Below are 18,125 nucleotides of genomic sequence, written 5' to 3' on the forward strand. Positions count from 1 at the left end.
CTCTCGGAGTGATTGCTATGGTACAGATACGGCCGAGGCTATGTCTGTACGCCTTTCCCCTGATCGTACTGCTCCCAGGTGTTTTGGAAAGGGTTTGCTGGGATGGTGCCCGTCTTCTGCTAGTATGGGATTTGGCCATAGTATTGGAAGGCCTTTCCTTAGCTCCCATTGAGCCTATTGAGGAAGTTTCTGAAAAGTTTCTCACGTCTTTATCCTCTTTATCCAGACCTTAATTTCCGCCTGGAATGGTGAAGACTTTTCTTCACTCTAGACCGGGTTATGTTCCTAAGGTTCCTAATAACATTGTAAGACCTATTGTGCTGCAGGCCTTTTGTCAACCTCCCTTCCGCTGGTCCTCACCGCACACATTGAGGTTCTACGACCTTGACCTGGGCTCCACTTCCGGGGCACAGGTGCTTTCGTCTTAGCGTGCGCATACAATTTTCACACGTACGGGCACTTGCTCATACGGTGGCATGGGTATAGCGTTCCCACAGCGTTTTGACGTAGTGCGAATTCCTTTGATAGGGAACCATGGTTTCCTGTTCAGATTAGCTCAAGAAAAGTCCGTAGAGAGCTTCATGGAATGGGTTTCCATGGCCGAGCAGCTGCATCCAAGCCTTATATCACCAAGTGCAATGCAAAGCGTCGGATGATGTAGTGTAAAGCACCCCCACTGGACTCTAGAACAATGGAGACGTGTTTTCTGAAGTGACGAATTATGCTTCTCTGTCTGGCAATCCGAGCAAGTCTGGGTTTGGCGGTTAACAGGAAAACGGCACTTGCCTGCAGGAGAACGGTACTTGCCTGACTGCATTGTGCCAAGTGTAAAGTTTGGTGGAGGGGGGATTATGGTGTGGGATTGTTTTTCAGGGGTTGGGCTTGGCCCCTTAGTTCCAGTGAAAGGAACTCTTAATCCTTCAGCCTTCCAAGACATTTTGGACAATTTCATGCTTCCAACTTTGTGGGAACAGTTTGGGAATGGCCCCTTCCTGTTCCAACATGAAACTATATTACCATAAACACATTCCTAAACCTTGTGGAAAGCCTTCCCAGAAGAGTTGAAGCTGTTATAGCTGCAAAAGGTTGGGCAACTCCATATGAAACCCTACAGATTAAGAATGAGATATCATTAAAGTTCATGTGGATGTAAAGGCTGACGTCCAAAAACTTCTGGCAATATAGTAAACGTAAAGCTTATAAAGTATAAAAATGCATGGATGACTGCAAAAAAATTCTCTCAAAGATTGGAGGGTATACATTACATATAGACACACACAGTATCTCATTTTGAATGATGATCTTTATTTAACAGTCACATTTTGGTATTCATAAACATGGCAACAAGAAAACAAAAATCTTTACTAAACATGTCAGTTTGAGTCACATTCACACAGCGGGAACTTGATTTGGGTGCATGAGTCGCTTGACCTGTGCATGAGTCCAAAGTTGAACTATTGTTTTCTACAGAGTGAGATTGGTGTAAGGTGATCAAAAAAGTTATAAATGTGTGGAATCAATAAACGTTTTTTTTTGTTTCATTTTCATCCCTTCTTCTCTAGTGAAATTCACAGAGATAGAACAGACTTCCTCTCCCAAAAGACAAAGAGTATTGCAAATTCTTGAGCAAAGTAAATGGGAGCTGCTTATCAGTCAAACACTCACATCTCCAGCTGACACAGCACACTCAAGTCTAATCAGTTCACACACACACACACACACACACACACACACACACACACACACACACACACACACACACACACACACACACACACACACACACACACACACACACACACACACACACACACACACACACACACACACACACACACACACACACCTAATCAGAACTCCCAGAAAACACAAAACACACTCACTACTGTTCAAAAGTTTGGATGTAGTAACTAATATTAAGAAATTAATACTTTTATTTAGCAAGTACTGACTAAAAGTGGTAGTAAAGACATTTATAATGTTACAAAAGATTTCAAATAAATGCTGTTCTTTTGAACAAAATATTTATCAAAGAATCCCGAAAATAACATGCATCACCGTTTCCACAAAAATATTAAGCAGCACAGCTGTTTTCAACATTGATAATAATGACAAATGTTTCTTGAGCACCAAATCAGCATATTAGAATGATTTCTCAAGGATCATGTGGCACTAAAGCTGGGAGTAATGATACTGAAAGCTTTTCCAACACAGGAATAAATCACATTTAAAAATATTAAGAGACTTCTTTCAGAAACATTAAAGAATCTTTTTGACCCCAAACTTATGAACAGTAGTGTATGAGAATATAGAGTGTAGAATTGTTTATAGTGGGGGGGAAAACATAATAAAATATTTTGTTTTGAGCAAAAGCTACATGTTGGCCACAGGTTTTAGGATTCTGGCAGCTAAGGGTTTTCAGAAATGAAAATAAAATTGTACATCGTTGTCTGTTGTGACTGGCTTCTATTTTTGGAGCTTAAAGAACAAGTAACAAGTTCAGATACAGTACAACACAAAATCTTAAGCATGCATCTGTGATCTTTTTCACCACCAGAGGGCCTCTAATAGGACAGTGCAAACCCTCAAGAACCTGGACATAGCTGTGTCCTCCAATGAATTTGTTTAGAATATGTTTTAGACAAATCAATTCTACTTACTTCTTGATGTTCTATCAGGAATCAACATACACCATTACTACTGCAACACACATTCTCTAAAAACCAAACATAATGAAATGAGATCATCAAAATACCATGTTCAATGAGTAAGAAAGGTTAAAGGAGAACTGCGATCAGAGTAGAAAATGAAAAGACTGAGGGTAAAAGAGGTTTAAAGGCTAAGGTGGCATGTAGGTGCTTAAAGGACTGGTTCGCATATAACTCTTAAAGTAATTCCATTTGGATAATTTAATGATAGGTAGTATACTGTACATGCAGTAGAAGGTCTCTGAGGCGCATGTCAAGGGTGAATAGAGGCTCAGCGGGCACATAGAAGTGCAAGTGGCCAAAGGGGGAATGATCTGTGTAAGAGAAGAAAATCCCCTTTTAGAAAGTTTAAAGGCTGAGGTGGCATGTACTGTAGATGCTTAAAGGATCAGACTCCATGCAGTACAAGTCTGACATAAGAAACACAGGCGGTTTGACGGCCTCAGTGGAAACCGGGCAAGACATCCTTGTGTTTTAAAAAAAGGTCACAAATGGTTTGAGGATGAACAGGGCTGGGGTCTAATTATCAAGCAGAAAAAGCACCAAGAACACATATGAAAGATTCACAGTGGGATTCAATTTTTGGAAAAGTAGCTTTTACTCTTTTTTTTAATTTTTAGTCTTGATATGCTATCTATTTTATTTTTTTTGCCTTGAATCTGTTTTTTGTCTCACTCTGTTTTCAGTTTTTTTCTTCTTCTGTTGAACAATAATGTATTTTTGATTTATTTCTATTATTTTAGAATGCTCAGTTAATCAAGCACATCATTTTCTAGCATAAGCTGGGGTTCTAGGAAGCCCCAAAGGGGTCTGAGCGCCACATGGATTGTGGGGCCATTTTTCTTGGGGTTCTTCTGTATCTGGTTAACATACCATTTTGAGGGGTCTGGTTTGTTCAGTTGTTCAGGAGGTCTTCAGATTTCTTGTTAGAGCCTATGCACAGTTGGGTCTGTGTGTGAGTTAGCGGCCAACGCTGATGTTGCAGGTCTTGCAGCTGGGGTCTTTCTTGGCGTTGATGGTTGACAAGCTCATCAGCTGGTGGCCGCTGATCTGAGAGACAGTCCCCTGTGCCAGCGGCACCGGCTCAGTATAAATCAGCTCCAGAATCACATCCTGCGCATGCTGAAACACCACCCGCCCATCCTCCCCACACACACGTGTCAGAAAGCGGTTGTTCGTCACATCCAGCTCTGGAAGGCGTTCGCTGCAGTAGAGGTCTCCGCTCGAGCCCCGAGGAGCCAGGACAAGGATAACGTAATGATAGGCAGTATACATGCAGTAGAAGTCCCCGAAGTAGAGGCGCGTGTCAGGGGGGAACAGAACCTCGGCGGGCACCTGGAAGCGGACACGGCCGTACGGGGAATCCTGCGGGGGCTGACCAGTGTTAAACTCTGTGTTGCAGCTGAAGACGATCCCCTCCAGTTTACCACTGAGAGGTGAACCGTGACTACCGCTGTTATCCTTAACTGAGGGCATCATTCGGCTGCCATGGACATCTCTGTGAGGAAAAGAGAGACATTCATCAATTTCTTTAATTACTTTTCACATTTTCATTACACTGTTTAAAGGTTTGGCAAGATTTTTTAAATGTTTTTGGTGTCTTGCTCAGCAAGTAAAAGCAGTAATATTGTGAAATGTAATTTACTGATTTGGTGCTCAAGAAACATTTTTAATTATCAATGTTCTGCTGCTTAATATTTTTGTGGTAACAAAAAACTTTTGTTGATGAATAAAAAGTTTAAAAGAACTGTATATCAGAAATAGAAATTTTTGGTAACATTGAAAATGTCTTGACTGTCACTTTTGATAAACTTCTGACCCTGAAATAAAAAATGTGGTTCACTAAAACCTGGGCCCGTATGTATAAAACTTCTCAGAAATGCTCTTAAAAATAGTCTTAAGCTTTGACTTAAGTGTAAAAAAATTCTTAGTAAAAAGTAGGACTTCTCTAAGAGTAGGAGATGTTTATAAAGCAGCTAAAAGCAACTTTCAGTAAAGTCTAGGACTGATTCTTATGTGCTGATTCTTAAGCTGAGGTGACACTTAAGTGCTGCGCACTAAGGACTACAATGATGTCAACTCAAAATGGCCACCCTCAACCACTGAATCAGCCAATAGTGAGCCTGCCAGGGGGAGGTCACAGCAGCATGACACCAATCATTTAATGCATTTATGAAATCATTAAAATTATAAAAAATTAGTGTTGATGTTACAGAATCATTTTCTATTTACATATGTCTCCTCATTTATAGTTAGAATTAGAGCAATGATGCAAACATAAGTTATATGTCCATAAACATAACAACCGCTCCACAAGCTCCAGGGAAGCCCGAAATCCTCATAAAAGTGAATTGATTTTGCAGCATGATTTGAACATCAGTTTGAAAGTCAATGAACTGCCATACAGTACTGGCCAAAAGGGTTTTGACCAGCCTAGGAAAATTGACATCCTCAACCTATCCAAATATTATTAAAAATGTGATGAAGATTTTGTAAGCATATTGTGTAGTTATGCTTTTAGTCAATTGTTTTATTTGTGATAATGCACATCATGCTAAGAAATTATGAGCACATGGAAATACAAGAGAGAACCAGTGAAAATTTAATAATTGATTATGTTGTCAATGTATTCTTTTTCCTGTGAGCTTTTTTATTTTTCTAAACCCGGCCAAATAGTTTGGTCAGATAACCTTCACTAAGTTTAATATTTTGTTCTTCCTTCATATTTAAAATAATAATAATAATATTAATAATAATAATTATATGTATATATATATATATATATATATATATATATATATATATATAGGGTTAGGGTTAGATTTCAAATATTCCTAATATTTTGATGGTTTAAGCAAAATTGTTAGGTCATTTAAAAACAAACAAAATTCACACATCACATTCACATTTTGGCCACTACTGTTTGGTGTGGTCAGTGTCACAATAGTGCTATTTAAGACCCTGCTTGCTGTGGACTGAAGGGCCAAAGTCATCACCAAGTGCACTGCTGCATTTTTCCAGTCGCCAAAAAATGTTATTATTACTTTCATTACTGCAGTCAGAGTATTGATTTGTAGAGTGGGAGAGGTTATTACATTTCTTATGAATTTAGTTACTTAAAAAATACCTTTACGATCAAGCCTGTATCGTTTATTTAACTCCCTGTCATCATATTAAAATATACATAATATACATATACATAACTCCAATACATTATATCGTTTTTTAAGAAAGTGTGTCTTCTCCTTCTCTCTGCTGCCATCTTGTTACTCTAACTAGGTTAGGATACCTCTCCAGCACTCTTACATAATTTAGGAGCTGAGACCTAGTCTTGACACTTAGGAACCTTTATGAATCAAACTTATTCTTAAGTCTGGAATATGAATAAAATTATTTAATTCGATGGCTTTATACATAGGGCCCCTGAACATAAACCTAGCCAATTAATGAGGACATTATTCCACAAGAGGGACCTGTTTGCTTCCTGACGACAAGCTGAATCTCAACAGCAAAGAAAGATTGTCATTGTCTTCTTCCACCAGCATTACTTCATCTCTTTCCCCTCCCTTACTTATATCCTAAGCATTTTTTCTGAGGTACTTTTTCCTGTATCACCTGCAGTGTTGGAAGTATTCCTCATGCTGATTCCGGTAAAAGACAGAGAACCTGAGCATCCTGCCAGCAATGACTTCAGCCTTCTGCAACAGCTGCGTCAAATGCACAGAGGAATAATCTAGAAAAATGAAGGGAAATATTTTTATTTGTCATCAATTTTCAATAGTCTTTTCAATTTGATCAATGTTATCTACCTAAAAAGCGGAGCAGATGCTAGCATAACATTTCGTTTTCTTATCTTTATTTTCTCTTATAGTAAGTTATTTTGGTGTTAGGTATTCATTCAATTTTTATACTTTATTGTCTCGTTATTGTCTATTTATAGTATTTGAATTATTTTAATTACCATTGTGTACTAAATGAGCTATACTCATGTGAAAATGAAAGGACACCCTTTTGAATTCTATGATTTTAACTATTAGGACATAAAAGTCATTTGGTCTTTAGCAGGTCTTAAAATTAAATACAACCTCAGATGAACAACAACACAACATATTACACTGTGTCACTATTTATTTAACAAAAATAAAGACAAATGGAGAATCCATTTGTAAACTTTATGATTAAATTGCTTGTAGAACCACCTTTAGCAGGAATAACTTCTCTCACATTGTTCTGGAGGGATTTTTGCCCACTCTTCTTTACAATGTTGCTTCAGTTCATTGAGGTTTGTGGGCACAGAATTTCCATCGGGTTGAGGACTGGACTTTGACTGGGCCAGTGCAACACCTTGATTATTTTCTTTTTCAGACATTCTGTTGTAGATTTGCTGGTGTTCTTGGGATCATTGTCCTGTTACATGGCCTAATTTCGGACAAGCTTTAGCTGTCGGACAGATTCTAGATTCAGACTCTAGAATACTTTGGTATACAGAGGAGTTCATGTTCGACTCAAAGACTGCAAGGTGCCCCGGTCCTGTGGGTGCAAAACAAGCCCAAATCATCACCCCTCCACCACTGTGCTTGACAAAATTGTATGAGGCGTTTGTGCTGATATGCTGGTTTTCACCAAACGTGATGCTGTGCATTATGGCCAACTTCAAGCATCACTTTGGTCTCATCTGTACAAAGACATTGTTCCAGAAGTCTTGTGGTTTGTTCAGATGCAACTTTGCTAACCTAAGCTATGCAGCCATGGACCTGGCAACCCTGTTAAATCAAGCCATACTTGATTAGTCTTATTCAAATTGTACTGCCATGAACTTTAACATTTAACATGTAAACGGAGGCCTGTAGAGTCTGAGGTGTAGGTCTTGGGTGTTTTTTAATTTCACTAAGCAGTGCACGGTCTGACCTTGAGGTGAATTTGCTTGGATGTCCACTCCTGGGAAGATTGGCAACTGTCTTGAATGCTTTCCACTAGGGCTGGACGATATGGCCACATTTTATATCACAATATATTTCTTAACTTCGGTCGATGCGATATAATTCCGATATCGATATGAACAATATAAAAGCATCAGAAAAACTGCCAAGAACGCCCACAACAGATGTCTGTACCTACAATCTTCTGAAAAATGAATCTATGAAAGTCTATGAAACTTGCTGGAGTCTTTCGGGACTGCACCATAACAAACTACATGAACCAATGAAATAACCCATCATAACAATAATATTCTCTTCTCAATACCTATAAAGACTATGGAAGCATATGGGTAGCAATATTCAATTTAAAATATAATATGCAAAATGACATAATGACGTAATGATGTAATGTGTAAAATGGCAATGCATTTCTGTTTATGAATTTACATTTGCCATTACATTTGTGCAACGTTTGGTGCAAAATTAAAATTAAATTATATAATTTACATTTACCATTTCATATACTAGTTTTAATATGTAAATTGAATGCATATTTTAACGATTTATAAGTTGCAAAATTAAAATGATATGTTTAACATGTTCAAGGAAAAACTATAGCAAAATTATCATTTAAATGTATTGAGTCATTTAAATTGTTTGGAAATGGTCATATAACCCTTCCCAGATTGATGGCAGCAACAATTGCTTCTCTAAGATCATTGCTGATGATTGCTGAATACTCCCTGGTATTGTGTTAACACACACCTGAATGCTCCAGACCAGCAAACTGACAAAAATTCTGCTTTTTTAGAGTTGGTCACACTTGCTGATGATCAATTAATCAAAGACATTTTATTAGCAGGGCCTGACTGCTACTTACCTTCTTAATTCCTATGGAAGCAGTAAGGGTGTACTTAGTGTGTCACATATGCCTTCCCCAACTTTGGCCTTGTAGTTTTGTTAAATAAATAATGACACCGTGTAATATGTTATGTGTTGTTGTTCATCTAAGGTTGCATTACCTAATTTTAAGACCTGCCAAGGACCAGATGATTTTTTATTATGACCTGATACGTAAAACCATAGAATTCAATAGGGTGTCCTTTCTTTTTCACATGACTCTATATAAACAAACTAGCCTTGTATTACAGTATGTTGTCTTTTATATGTAAGTGTGTGCTTGGCTGATTAACCTGCTGTACAAAACTCGACAATGTCACTCCATTCTGATACGGCATAGTCTCCGTCGGTCTGTTTGGAAGCTGTTTGCACGGCAACAGTGTATTCTGTCCGTGGACTCAGGAACCAATGGCCTCGCACTGTCATGGGCAATGGGACTGCCTTAGCAACAAGCTTTGTAGGCACATCCTTAAGACAGAGAGCATAAGTCAACAAGGAAAGAATTGAATATTTAGTAGTATTTAGTTAGTTTTATATTTTTTAGTTATGATGAACAACAGCGCAAATAAATGCTAAAACTCACTCATGATTAAAGCAAGTAAAGCCATGTATTATAAAAAACTATTAAAAAAAACTTTAAAACTCAAGGCAATATTTAAACTAGGCTCTGTTGAGAAAGGTTGAGAAATAATTTGTGTTGTGAACTGAATCACTGAGTACCTTGTGTTTGAATTTGTTAGAGTTCTTGTTCTCCTTCTTGTTAAGGTCAATGAAGTAATGTGTGATCTTCTCTTTCGTGTGGGGATCCATATCCCAGCAGATCTTAAAGGAGTCACAGGTGATGTTACTTATCTTGATGTTGCGAGCAACAGGTAACTCCTCCATTCCTACCACCCCAGTGTCTTCAGCTTTACCTGACAGAAAGAAAGAATTTGGTCTGAAATCAAATATTGATAGTGTTTCTCTATAAATACTTGCACATGACTACCCTCCAGTCCAAATACACAATCACACACACAGTGAAATGTGATGTGTTGCATTGGCATGGCTACAGTGTGGGCGCTGTCTTATCTTAGAGTCCAGAGATGCACAACAGGAACGTGGGATTCCAGAATGACACACACACACAAACACACACACACACACACACACACACACACACACACACACACACACACACACACACACACACACACACACACACACACACACACACACACACAAACACACACACACACACACACACACACACACACACACACTCACACACACACACACACACTCACACACACACACACACACACACACACACACACACACACACACACACACACACACACACACACACACACAAACACACACACACACACACACACAAACACACACACACACACACACACACACACACACACACACACACACACTCACACACACACACACACACTCACACACACACACACACACACACACACACACACACACACACACACACACACACACACACACACACACACTCACACACACACTCACACACACACACACACACACACACACACACACACACACACACACACACACACACACACACACACACACACACAGACACACACACACACACACACACACACACTTATTCTTAACATAACACTGAGACCTTTCTCTTTACTACTGCTGGCATATTCCTGTGGAAAGAAATTACTCTAATATAAACTATATATGTAAAGAGTATAATCATTATAAGTGATCCTGTTTATTGCAGGATTCATAGCCAGATGCTCTTTCATTAAATTAATTAGTGAACACTAACTTTAATAAAAAAAGTGTATCACAAGCAGCACAACTTTTTTCAACATGAATAATAATAATATATCTAATACATACATATACATATAATAATAAATGTTTCTTGAGCATCAAATCAGCATATTACAATTATTTCTGAAGAATCATGTGACACTGAAGACTGAAGTAATAGCTGCTAAAAATGTTGCTTTGTCATCATAGGAATACATATTAAAATAACTCAGCATAAATACTTTATAAATAATATTTCACACTATTGCTGCTTTTACTGTTTATTTTAACCAAATAAATACAGCCTTGTTGAGCATAAGAGATTCTTAAAAAAAACATTAAGAAAATCTTACCGACCTCAAACTTTTGAATGGTAGTATTTATTTAATGCACCTCTGCTTATGTTATGAAAATGACCACAGAACTTTTCTGTTTTATTTACCACAGCACAAACATATATGAAATATGTCTTTGAATAAAAATTTGAAAAAGTAATTGTGAGATAAAATCTAAAATAAGAAATTCAAAGTTGTGAGAAATAGTCACATTGTAAGATATAAACTTGCCATTGCGAAAAATAGTTCCAAATAAGCAATAAAGTCAAAATTGTGAGAAATAAAGCCAAGATTTGGATATATAAAGTTGTGAGATAAAAGCACATTTGTGAGATAAGTTGCAATTTAAAAAAAATAAAGTCACAATTATAATAATAAATGAAAGTTGCATGTCAAAGCGCTTTACAAGAAAAATAATACAAAATACAGAGTGTAATCAAGCTATCAAATCAATTTACAGAATAACAACAATATAATCACATAAATAATCCATAATAAATAAGTTTAAGAGAAGATGTAAAGACACTAAAGGATTCTGCATGTCTAATCTCAGAGGGAAGAGAGTTCCACAATAGATTTGGAGAAAAGGCCCAGTCATCCATAGAGGTTTTGTTAAAGTTGCACTATAAAGCAAAAGAAAGAAAGAGTCTTCCAAGAAGACAAATGCACAAATAAAACAGTGAAAAGTCTTGAAAATACTGGCACTCACAACATTCAACTCAGTTATAGATACGTTCCTGCACTAAGACTAGCCCCTCCAGACCCTTCTCACTACAGAATCCGCTTTCCTTCACGCTTTAAGAAACTGGTTCGATGTACCATATGTTCAGCATACTAAAATACTATAGTATTTTCAGCGAATGTTAATGTAATCTTTTTGAAGCTTTAGTCAAACAGTGGTAAAAATCTTTTTACTTTGTTTGTACCTAAACAAGTATAGGAGCAGCAGAATTCATCTCTCTACTAAAGTGCCAGCTTCAAAACACACCCACAGGTCTTTCCACATCCTTTAACAAAGACTGCAGTTTCCATGGAAACAAATCAAGGCCATTAACCAATGTATCATAATTTAAAGAGGAAGATGGGCCGAAGCTTTACATACACAGTGATCAGCACTCAAGATGTAAGATCGTAAACAAAAGTCAGATCAGGAAAAGAGACTACCGTGCTGCTGGGAGAGAAAATATTTTCATAGTTTCTAGCAGTTATATAAATAAATAGACATATTTGTATCATTCAAATAGAAAGATTTTAGTTTTCTTTTAGAAAGATATCAGATTCTTCGAGAAGGGTATTCCTGCACAACCGGAGGCTGCAATTTCAGGACCGCAGTTTCAGGACCCTAGTTTTCTGTTACAGTGCCACCTATCGAACTGGATCACCGAAAACACTCATCATTTAACCCCTTTCGTGGCAAAGATCACAGACGGCCCCAGATTATTGTTCAACATTCATTATTCGTTAAAACATCACACTCTTATTTGATCTGGACAAACTGAGAATCATAAGAAATATTTAAAACTCCAGCTTCGATAGTTGACCACTGTTTATGATAAAACTGGTTTGCAGTGACATTAATTTCTTAATTTATGACAGGAGTGCAAAATTATTAATCTGTAACGTTCATTATTTTGAATAGAAATCATCGCTCATAAAGCAGTCATTCACGTCTTCTCCGGTTTATTTGTGTTCACATATACAGCATCCGCCAGGGCTCTTAGTCCAATGGTGCACATATTTGGAGAAATAATGATTTTCATGTTCCACTAAATCATGCGATCTGAAGCTCAAACAGCGAACACATTGAAATATGCCTATGGATCTATCTCTCCTCTTCCTGATTTGTGTCAGTTCTCTGCGCTCTCTTATTCGTTATAGAGCTGTCAATCATCTCACGTGGTTGAACGTGACAATAATCCTGCCCTTCTGCATGACGCGCTGCTGTGTACACTTTCCATTCTGACCGAGTATATGTGGTTTGTGTGCGATTTTCAATATTTTCATATGAATAAAGAATGTTTACAGTATTGCTATGCAAGGTGTAGCCATTAGCTGCATATAAAATGCTATATAACATATTTCAACATCTTTTTTTTTTTTACTTAAAACCATTTTAAACCGCGACCGGAATATGATACAAATACTCCATGGTGGTTTAAAGTGAGCTTTAAGTAAAAGTGTAATATTAATATTTTAAATGGTGTCATGTAGCTTGATGCTACTTGCTCTAATCCACCTGCTGTAGCAGCTTTTCTATTCCATAATCTTCTTTGTTAATATATATATATATATATATATATAATATATAATAAATTTTTTCTAACAAGACTTAAGATAATAGGTGGATCTTGATACTATGTACAAACTAAACCACCTGGATCCTAGAACTGCGGTCCTGAAACCGCTGCCGCCGCTATATCATCCAGTTCAGTAGGTGGCGCTGTCACAAAAAACTAGGGTCCTGAAACTGCGGTCCTAAAACTGGGGTCCTGAAACTGCAGCCTCCGGTTGTGCAGGAACATACTACTGGATTCTTCCCCCGAAAGGTTATAGATAAAACATTTTATATATCATGCACTACCATTAAAAAATGTAGAGTAAGATTAATACTTTTATTCAGCAACAACAACAACAACAACAACAACAACAACAACAACAACAACAACAACAACAACAAAATTCTGATCACGAATTTCAAAGTGTATTTACAGACAACAAAGTGAAACTCCAAAACATGTAGGAGAGTCCAGGCAGAACCTTCTGGATCATGAGAGAGGGTTAGGAGGTTAGAGGAAGGAAAAACCTGAAGCATCTGGTTTTATATCTCACAAAAGAACCTAGAATACTAAAACATAAGAAATATCAAATAAATCCAAGTATCACCAAACCACATAAATATCCCCTTCACAAACACCTAAGTACCCAAGAATATCCATCAGGAGATCAGCTTGTGTGAGCAGCTTACAGAGAACTGCAGTATCACTTAAAACAAAACAGAAACAACTGTCCTAACTGTATAGACTGCAAATCTAACCTAAGAAAAACCACACACTCACAATTCCCAAACTACAGTGAGGTCCTAAAGGGTCTTAAAGGGATAGTTCACTCAAAAATGAATGTCATTAATTACTCCCCCTTACGTCGTTCTAAACCCGTAAGACCTTCGTTCACCTTCAGAATACAAATGATATGTAATGTAATAACAAATCTTATTACCACTTTCAAGGGCCAGAAAGGTAGGAAGACATCATTAAAATAGTCCATGATGTGAATGACTACAGTGGCTCAACCTTAATGTTATAAAGCGACGAGAATACTTTTTGCGCGCAAGAAACAAAACAAAAATAACGACTTTATTCAACAACTTCTTCTCTTCCGTGTCAGTCTCTGACGCGGTTTATGTGAGCACCACAACGCGTGCGTGTAGCCAATACTGTGGCCAATACTGAGCCGGCGTTCTGACGTACAACCCGGAAGCGCTGCACTGTGTTTACAACGTGAACAGAATCTATGGGGGCTAAGAAAGCTCTCAGGATACTTGAAGCAAGTACAGAGACGTTTGCAGCTTGAAGCTGTGATCTCGCTCTGCATTGAAGCTCATACAGGAGACAAGCCTCGTTTTCATTCACAAGGACCACTATAAATGTCTGAGTGATCTTGACAAGGACCAAATGGTTATGGCAAGGCAACTGGGTCAGAGTATCTCTGAAACGGCAATGCTTGTGGGTTGCTCCCGGTTAGCAGTGGTGAGAATTTACTAACAGTGGCATGAGGAGGGACAAACCACAAACCAGCGACAGGGTATTGGCCGCCCAAGGCTCGTTGAACAATGTTGTTCCCTGCTGAAAGTAGCCTCATTCAGCAGGATAATGCACGCTGTCAAACTGCACATTGTTCAGGAATGGTTTGAGGAACATGATGAAGAGTTCAAGGTGTTGTCCTGGCCTTCAAATCTCAATCCAAATGAGTATCTGTGGGATTTGCTGGATCAACAAACGATGTTCTTGCTTCCATAATTTTTAATAATAATATTGAAAATAAATATGAAATGCAATAAAAATACATTTAGTTAATTATCTATTAATCTAATTATCAATTTTATATTAGATTTATATTATAATTATATTATTTTAATATATTTTTTCTATATTCAATACACAGATTGAAAAAAAAACTGCAAGAATGACAGAACCTCCCATCTAACTAATATGAACTAGCCTAGTTACTGATTATTAAAAACATTTATCTACACAAAATAACTGTAAAATTTAACCTGAAAGGATAATATTATTATTATATACAAAGCAAACCATTCCAACGATTCACGCAAAAGCCTGGTGGTCAACGAATAAGGACTGTGTATGCTATTTTATTTATCTAACAAGAGTAAAAAAAAAAGTTTCAAATATGTGTGGGAAAATCTGCACGGAACATAATCTGTTTATCTCCGCCAGCAATAAAGACAAAACATTTACTTTGCAATTAACTTTTACTGAGATGAGCTGCAGAGCTTACAAGGAGCGCTGAGGTAGTGTAGGCTGCTGTTTTCTAGTTTATGAGCCCACAGCTTCTCTAGGGTAGGGAAAATGAACTCAAGCAACATATCATAATTACAGCACTTAATCATACAGAATGAATTTTTTGCATTTGATTAGAGATGATTTCACAAGCAGTCCCCCTATTAATTAAGCTTGTATATCATAATTCCAAATCAATTAAAAACAAATGTCTTTCCTTAGCTGGGAAGGTGATGTTTCCTTTCCTTTTAAAGCATTTTGTCCAGAGAGTTTAATGTTTGTTAATCCTCTCTTAATTTCACTCATTGCATTCATCATAGCCTAGGCCTCATTTTGCATACAATTCATCACGTATGTATACTCATGTCCATTGCTCAAGGGCACAATGGTAAAAAATAAATAAATAAAGTACACCAGTCACCTCTAACTGGGATCAAATCTACAACCGTTTCATTACAAATCCAGATCCGATTCCTTACTAGACTTTACCATCTTAATCTTTATGTAATTTCTCTAAATATATTTGTTCATGTGTTCCAAGCTGCTATTAGGAATTCCCAAGGGTGTTCAAAGTCCTGCATGGAACAGGTTCAGGTTTCTAGGTAATCTGATTTAGATATTTACACCAAGCACTCAGCTGATGGGTTAGCATTAGAGAGCACTAGCAGTTTCAAACATCATCTGAATGCATGTGTCAGCTAAAAAAACACTTTTATAGCATAATTTTCAAATATCCAAAACATTGTCTTGTAAAGATCTTAAATAAGGATGTTTAAGATCAGACGCAGCTGAGTTTGGTTAGGACATCTGTCTAGCCGATGTTTAAAGGGAATGTTTTCCTTCATGTCTGAGAAACTCACTCATGTTAACTAATTTATAGAGTTCAGTTAGTTCCTAAAAAGTTAGTACCTTATGCACTCCCTCGGTTTGTTGCAATTAAAATGAAACAAGCGCTGATGTATGTGGTAAATCAAAGAGATAAGAGGCACTGTGCTGCCAGCACAGCACTCCATTCAGGCTAATTAATGCTGATTCAAATACATTCATACAGGGAAGAAAAAACAGTGCCTCCCTCTCAAAAACCTGGTGAGTCATTGAGCTACCCTTGGCTTAGAAAAACTCTGCATTCTTCTGAAGGCTGCCAAATTTTGAATCTGCAGGTTGTTGCCTAGTCATTCTTAAAGATAACTGACATGCTCACAGTTGAAAAACTGATGATTGAAACGCTTATGAAAAGACAAAGGTGCTTCCTTCAGTTAAAATGGATTTACATTTATAAGCTTGCAATTCCAAACAAACAAAATTATATGGAGACATACACGCAGGGATCAGTTGAAAGGCAAATATTGTGTCCTCTTGTAAGCCTTTACATCAAGCATCTATACCTTTGAAAGCCACAGCCGGTTCCTCCCAATGTGTGTCTTGCTCAGTGTGTGTGTATATGTGTGTGTGTGCAAGCACATGACTTAACCTTCTGCCATTAAGTCTAAAACCATTAAATCGATTTCATGTGTTATTTGGGTATGAAATATGTACAAGACTTAAAAAATACACTGTTAAAACCATTTTTAAATAGTTTAGGGATATGATATTTATATCATTTTTTAATATGATTTTTATTATTTCCTCCAGATTTTTACAATACCTGTTTATTGGTTTCAGTTTGACTGGCTGATAGTAAAACGAGATTAAAAGGGAAAAGGTAGCTGACTGTAAGAGGGTAGTGTCCATGGTGCTGAAATGAAACCCTCTCACAGAAAGCAGAGATTTCACTCTGAGATACCACAGGCAGCACACACAAAGCCAGACTGCCATGTCTCACTATTCCGCTTTTCATGGATGTAACAGGGTTTTCTACATCAATGTATAATCGCGTATTACTACAGTGCTTTAAACGCTCAATACATGACACAAAAACACGTCCCTTTAAAAAGATTTGTTATCTAGGGAAACCGGCGTATATAAAACTGTCAAGTTCACAGTCACTCACTGTGTGTTCCAGCGGTTTCTTACCGTCTCTTTCGCACAGCTGGAGCGACTCCAGGCTCACGTTCTTGATCATTCCCTCACGCGGGCTGAGCGGGCTCGCGACCCCGTGTGCCAAACTCGCCGCCTCCATGTCTGCAGAGGCGTGTGGTTATCTGTGGAAATATTCTTGTTCTTTGGCTGGAAAACCAAACAGGGTGAGTCTGGTGCTCTATCGCCTTGATTCCCCTCTTTCTCTCGTTTCTTTTCTCTGGTGTTGAGGTGGAAAACGCGTCAGCGGGTCGTCACCACTGGACATAGATACAAGGACAGAAGCATACGCTATTTCTTACTAATGACTCGATAAAATGAACTCAGTTCTCATCATCTCGAGAAATAGAAATGTAGTAGCCTATCTAAGTTCTCTCGATCTGACGAAAGCCACAAGTGTTTTCGGAATACAGGAATAATGTGTGGAATAACGGATTTACGCGAATGAACGGAGTGACGGCGCATTTAATGAAGGGTTATGTAACGAGATTATAGTCTACACTACCGTTATTTCACAATTTCGGCACACTCTATAGCCGCTACACATTTGCTCCCGCCTCTGAGCGAAGACTCAAGGCTTGTTCGACTTGAACCGGCGCTGCGCAGACCGATCAGTTGATGACATCAAAGTACCGCGAGAGCGATTCAAAAGCATAAGGAGCCGTCTGCTCTCTAATCGCTCTCGCGGTACTTTGATGTCATCAACCGATCGGTCTGTGCAGCGCCGGTTCAAGTCGAACAAGCCTTCATTATTCCTCCATCCAGCTCACTGACGTCACTTCAAGCGCTCGAGCTCATGTCCTTATTTGGTACCGAATCGGCCCCTGCATGAACAGGGTGGGGATATCGATTCATCTCAGCAGTGACTCGAATCTTTTGAAACCGTTTCCCAAAAAGATTCATTCAGATTCCTCAACTGTTTCGTCCAGTATACCA

The 18,125-nt window shown here is 38.0% G+C and overlaps 1 protein-coding gene across 1 annotated transcript; it reads right to left on the reverse strand.

Moving 5' to 3' along the window:
• Window positions 1-1,285: 1,285 nt before the first annotated feature.
• On the reverse strand, window positions 1,286-17,773 carry phyhipla (phytanoyl-CoA 2-hydroxylase interacting protein-like a). The gene is made up of 5 exons (XM_077239321.1): window positions 17,187-17,773; window positions 9,248-9,441; window positions 8,821-8,995; window positions 6,324-6,441; window positions 1,286-4,206 (listed from the first exon to the last, which is right to left on the reverse strand). Exons 1-5 carry the CDS (start codon window positions 17,290-17,292, stop codon window positions 3,669-3,671), a joined length of 1,131 nt encoding a protein of 376 aa, XP_077095436.1. The 5' UTR covers window positions 17,293-17,773; the 3' UTR covers window positions 1,286-3,668.
• Between the last annotated feature and the right edge of the window lie 352 nt (window positions 17,774-18,125).

Source organism: Siphateles boraxobius, unplaced genomic scaffold (assembly GCF_051911475.1).
Source record: "Siphateles boraxobius isolate OS27281-9 unplaced genomic scaffold, OSU_SipBor_1 22, whole genome shotgun sequence".
Classification (NCBI taxonomy): Eukaryota; Metazoa; Chordata; class Actinopteri; order Cypriniformes; family Leuciscidae; genus Siphateles; species Siphateles boraxobius.

Coding starts and splice junctions, on each gene's coding strand:
- phyhipla (XM_077239321.1), bottom strand. CDS start 17,292: ATGGAGGCGGCGAGTTTGGCACACGGGGTCGCGAGCCCGCTCAGCCCG. Junction 8,996..9,247: donor CTAACAAATTCAAACACAAG/GTACTCAGTGAT, acceptor CTCTGTCTTAAG/GATGTGCCTACAAAGCTTGT. Junction 4,207..6,323: donor GAATACTTCCAACACTGCAG/GTGATACAGGAA, acceptor TTTTCCTCACAG/AGATGTCCATGGCAGCCGAA.